Raw genomic sequence first — 6000 nt, forward strand, 5'->3', positions numbered from 1 at the left:
TTGTGCCTTTGTTATTTCCTAATTTTCTATGGTGAATACACAGAGACACAAGACTTTTGCAATTAGAATAAATAATACTAAAAAAAGAGAGCTTCCTGTTTTTCTTCTAATTAGAAAATCATTCGTGCTCTCCAGTCTTAATCCCCTTAATTATCACCTTCGTAATTCTAGCAGCAGATAGCTAGTCTACCTACGTAAATATTATCCTTAATCATTCCCTTTACCTAGTGGAGAGGAGTGGCAAACAGATGCAGAGCATAAATTACCCTGAGAAAGGGAATTAAATCACTTTCCTTGAGTAAATCTAATTCTGAAAACATGTCTGGAGCCCTAAATGGACCATTAAGGCAATAAACGCAACCTAGAAAAGCTACCATCAAAAAAGATGGTTTGTAAACTGCAAAAAAGCGGTCCTCAGGCAGAGATAGGAAGGTCAAGTATTTTGAGCGCAGATTCAAAACTCTGTAACTATTTTTCTATTCTATGTAACTGCCATCTAGCATCTGAAAGCAAACCAACCAAAACTAGCCTCAGCATCTATATTTTCATATTTATAAAAGAAAGACTATTTCAGGGAAGAATTACATTATTTTTACACAGCTTTTCAAGTTCAAAAAGTAAATTCATCTTTGTCTTTGTTCTTTACGCTAAGCAAAGTCAAAGAGTTGAAGCAACTTCTAAAGAAAAAAAAAATCCAGCGTCTACCCCATATTTGGCTTTGGAGTAATGTTCGACAGACATAAAAACACACAAAATACACAAACATAACTCTTCAGATTTGGTTCCACCCTATTCCCAGTAAAGGCGTGGTTTCAGTATCCCTGGAATCAGGATGAGAGGGAAAAAAATAGTCATACATAATTGAGTTTTAGCTCTAAGCTTTTTATTTATTTTTTCGTTCTCTAAAACTGCAGCTACTCTGAAGAATTTATAATGTTCCAGACACTGGTTAAGTAAACACTTCCCATACAGGACCTCATTTAATCTTAATCTCTGTGAGGCAGGCACATTTTTGTCCTTCCTTTAAAGACAAGAGAACTGCAGGTGAGAAGAGTTAACTAATTTGTCCAAGGTCACACAGCTAGAACAAAGCCAAGATTGAAGCTGCAAAGTCTAACTCCCAAACACCAGGCTATCTGGTGCAACCTCAGAATTCTAAGACGCTGCATTGCAAGGAAATGCACATATAAACTGACTCTCACCGCTCCTAGAAGACTCATTTATCCCCATCCGCTCAAACACAGTGCTGACAAATGGCAAAAGTCGCTTATCAAGCCTCATTTTAATAAAGGATCTTAACAAATACAAATATGCCAAATGGTACTACTACCCAAGCATTATACCTATTAGCAAAGCCACGTGCTTCCTTATAATTTCAAATATAGTTTTAAAAAAACTCAAAGAAATAAGATTTGTGGTTATTAGAGGGGGGAGAGGGGATGAGAGGCAGCTGGTCCAAAGATACAAACTTCTAGTTATAAAATAAAAAAGTGCTGTAGATGTAATGTACAAGAAGATGATTACAGTTCACACTGCTGTATGATATATATATATATATATATATATATATATAAAAGTTAAGAGAGTAGATCCTAAACGTTCTCATCACAATAAGAAAAAATTTTTCTTTTTCTTTTATCTATATGAGATGATGGAGGTTAGCTAACTTTGTTGTGGTAATATTTCACAATATTTATAAGCCAAACCATATGCTGTACACATTAAACTTACATGGTGTTGTAGGTCAATTATATCTCAATAAAACTGCTCAAAACTCAATAAACTATATATATAAAAATATATAGTTTTATTAAGAACAGATTAAAATCAGTAATGGTGAGCACAATTTAATAAGAGCTACTTAACCAAAAAAAAAACAATTTCTAGTTTGAAAAAAAAAAAGTCTATAGACCATGATAAGAATCAACAATAAAATGAAGGTATGCGCAGGCTCAAACGAATCTTTTTTCTGTTTTTCAAAATATGGACTCTATTTTATTTTATTTTTTATTTTATTTATTTTATTTTATTTTTTTTGCAGTACGTGGGCCTCTCACTGTTGTGGCCTCTCCCGTTGCGGAGCACAGGCTCCGGGCCCGCAGGCTCAGTGGCCATGGCTCACGGGCCCAGCCGCTCCGCGGCATGTGGGATTTTCCCGGACTGGGGCACGAACCCGTGTCCCCTGCATCGGCAGGCGAACTCTCAACCACTGAGCCACCAGGGAAAGCCCTCTGTTTTACTTTTTGAAGAATAAATATAAGTAAATGTCCCACAAATATTTATTGAACATCTTTTTCAAAAATGGAGGTATAACTGACATACAACATTGTATTAGTTTCAGGCGTACAACAGAATGATTTGATATTTGCATATATTGTGAAATGATCACAATAAGTCTAGTTAACATCTGTCATCATACAGTCATAGAATATTTTTCCTTGTGATGAGAACTTTTAAGATTTTCTCTCTTAGCAACTTTCAAATATGCAATATAGTATTATTAACTATAGTTGCCACGCTATACATTATGTCCCCATGACTTATTTTATAACTGGAAATTTGTACCTTTTGACTCCCTTCACCCATTTTGCCCCCCTTTCCTCCACCTCTGGAAACCACCAACCTGTCCAATGTCTTTATCATTTCCTTCCACATATCCTTAATACTTCTTACTCCAATATCCCTAAGTGTTTGTGTCAAAAATACATAGTTGTTTAAGGTACTAAGTTTAAAAGTCAAAAACAAAACAGGAAATATCTACCTTCCACTCTTTGTAATCTATTTTCTTTTTGTTTATTTGGGAATTTTTTATTACGCAAATTTTCAAATAAACAAAAAAAATCAAAACAGTAATAAGACTACCCATAAAAAATTCACCGAGATTCAACAACTGTGAACATTTTGACCATATTTTCTTTATCTGCATAACAAAATATATATTATAACTGTTAAAATTTTGCTGAACTATTTGAAAGTAAGCTGCAAACATCATGGCACTTCACATGTTTTCCTACCATTATCACATATAATAAAATTAACAGCAATTTGATATCATCTAATACCCAATCCACGTTCAAAATTTCCAAGAATGTTTTCTATAGGTTTTTCCTTTTTTGGAACTGATGTAATAAAGGCTCACACATCACATTTGGTGGTTTTGTCTCTTTAGTCTCTTTTAAATCTAGAAGTCCTCCTCCCCACCTACCCCCGCCAAACACTGACTTTTTATAGGAACAAAAACAGATGTCTTATAAAATGTCCCACATCTTGGATATGTCTGTTTCAAACTTAGTCCAAATTGAGACGTGCAGTAAGTATGAAATACCCAGATTTGAGGACTTAGTATGAAAAAGAGAATGTAAACTCTCTTGTTAATAATTCTGATTACATGTATAAATGATAATATTTTGTATATACTTGGATCCCTAAAATATATTTTCAAAGTTAATTTCACCTGTTTCTTTTTACTTTTTAAATGTTGCTATTAGAAACTTAATAATTACAAATGTGGTTCACATTATATTACTATTGGACAGCATTAGTCTGGAAGCTTGATTGGATTCACTGAATGATTTGCAAACGTACTTCGTGGTGGTGCCGTGTCACTGAAGTCTATTCCACCATGAGCCAGGCCAGGTCTGATCACTTGGTTAAGGTTCCTAACCGCAAAATCTCTCCACTGGAAAACCACACTTTCCTTTTTCCAATTAAGAATTGTGGCTAATTCTTAGATTCAGCCTTTCTCTGAGTGCTTTAGGATCTATTAACAATCCTTGCCCGATTCAATTATAACAATGCAGGTTTCAACATGATAGCTGGCATTTTTCTGTAAAGAAGTTTTTTTTTTCTCTCTCTCTCTCTCTCTCTCTCTCTACTTGTCTCACCCTTAGTTTTCCTCCTCCTCTCAGAATTTTATTAAAAATTCATTTATATAGTATTTCACAATCGAGTACAGTCATTATTCTTTTTGACGCTCAAACTGTCCCAGATTCGGCCAGTGGAAGCCCCTTCAAGCCAGCTCCTGTGTCCTTTTTGACAACTGCCCTGAACTCTACTAACTGTTTTCAGGTACCACAAAGCTACTCCAGGCTCAGGCTCAATTGGTATTAGCCCTTTCTCTATGGGGCACAGATTCTTTTTGTAATAAACGATACTGAGAAACCAAGATCTGACACTGTGTGCAATTTGCCCTTTCAGTGGACAGAAACTGAACTATCTAAAAAAATCATGAAATCACACTGACGTTTCTAATTCAAATTTAACATTGTTTTTAAAAAGCTTATTTAATGACCACATTTGTATTTCTTTTCTCTTACACTGAAAAGCTTGGTTTCTAATAATATTCATATATTTACTAAATTGTTTTATTTTACAATTTATTACTAACAAAAAGCTTATTGAGCAAAATTTTAAATTTCATGTACAGACACTGCACTGTGATCAAAATTCACTTAAGATAGTTATTTTCCCTATGTGGTTACAGTACCAAGTCTATATATAATCAGGGTAATTTCACACCATTCTAGTAACTTCTTTGGTAGTACACTCCTCTCACAATTTCTTCTACAAGGGTCAGCTATTCATTACCTTAAAATTTAAAAAATGCTTAAATGCAGTTGTGGCCTTCTGTCCTATCTGCCACGCCACAAACATGCAATGTTTATGTGACTGTTTTACCAGAAGGAATAAAGGACCACAAAGCAGAACACAAGCAGCACATGGTTCAGGGTCGTCGGCGACCAACATCACTTATAAAGCAGGTTACAAAACACCGAAAAGAAAATGAGCACTGGCCTGTATGGGACCAGAAAGCTGAGGTAGAAGCTCACCATGCAAACGCTGTGCTCAACTCAGCCAGCGAACTTCTGCAGCTGCTTGCATTTAAGTTAAACATCATCAGCAGCAGCAGCTGATCATTTATTTCAGAGCTGGAGGCTAGAAACAAATTTCCCAAATCTCTCAAGCCATGTAAAGTTTGAAAATGAAACAGACTACCTTTTCTTGTCCCTTTTCAAGAAGCTCTCCCCCACTGCTCTTCCACTGCGGCCGTCTTCAAGATCCATCGCGACCTGAGGAGAAACCACAGCGGATTAGCCAAACGCCAAGATCCGCAGAAGGCAGAGGTGAGGCTGAACTTGAGTCCCGCGCGAGGAGCGGAAGGGCGGAGCGCTCGCCCTGATGCTCCAGCCGCTCGCAGGTGCGATGGTCCCCGCAGAAACTTGCCTCCGCGCCCAGCATCCAGCCTCCGCAGGCGAGCAGAGTTGCAGGGGTGCGGCGCGGCCCGGACTTCGCCCGCCTCCACTGCGGCTCTGCCGCCCGGTGGTTCGCCTCGCCGTCCACCAGCCCGCGGGCTCAGAGCCCGGCTTCCGACACCGCGCTGTCTCTGCGGGCTCAGGGCAGCACACTCCAGGACGCGTGGCTAGCACCGAAAACTAGGGGCTGGGGTGCCCCAGGAGCTCCCCGACTGAGAGTAAGTCTCACCTCACTTGGTCCCCTTGGACTTGCCAAGTAGAATCTCCCCCTCCCTCTCCTCCGAAGCCCTCTTCCCACAGGGACCAAGCTCAAGAAATTGGAGAGCGCATTCTTCCCGCGAACCGTCTCCCTCTAGTCCCCAGCCTCGCGCTTCCCTACCTCGGGCTTTCTCTTGGAACGTCCACTAAGACGTGAATCTTGGAAGAAGAGATTCAGACTCCAGCGGAAAGTCGCGGCGGATGCGAGCAGCGGCCTCCACCGCCGAGCCTAGAGGAGCCGCTACTCGAATGCACCCGGGCTTCCCGTGGCGAAGGGAGCGAGGAGGGAGCGCGCAGACCACACCCTGGTGCTCCGCTCCCCAGCCAATCAGCCGGGCCGCTCGGGACCGCTCGATTGAACGCAGATTGCTCGACAAGTTACGAAACAGGTTGGAATTGCTGGAGGAATATGCTCGCTTCTGTTGCCCCTCAGCAAAAGGACGAGTAGAGGAACGCTTATCAGCTGACTCAACAAGGACTTGCACATTTA

General features: G+C 39.7%; 1 protein-coding gene across 4 annotated transcripts in view; it reads right to left on the reverse strand.

Annotated features, from left to right (window-relative positions):
- The window catches only part of ABCB1 (ATP binding cassette subfamily B member 1), a 108878-nt gene extending 103107 nt beyond the window's left edge, over positions 1-5771 (reverse strand). For all 4 annotated transcript variants that reach the window (XM_060108867.1, XM_060108868.1, XM_060108870.1 and 1 more), the window contains exons 1-2: positions 5632-5771; positions 4996-5069 (exon numbers count right to left, since the gene is read on the reverse strand). In XM_060108867.1, coding sequence (XP_059964850.1) covers positions 4996-5063 — 68 coding nt within the window. In that variant the 5' untranslated portion in view covers positions 5064-5069; positions 5632-5771. The remainder of the gene's footprint in view (positions 1-4995; positions 5070-5631) is intronic.
- Positions 5772-6000: the final 229 nt, after the last annotated feature.

The sequence above is a fragment of the Mesoplodon densirostris genome, chromosome 9 (genome assembly GCF_025265405.1).
Source record: "Mesoplodon densirostris isolate mMesDen1 chromosome 9, mMesDen1 primary haplotype, whole genome shotgun sequence".
Lineage (NCBI taxonomy): Eukaryota > Metazoa > Chordata > Mammalia > Artiodactyla > Ziphiidae > Mesoplodon > Mesoplodon densirostris.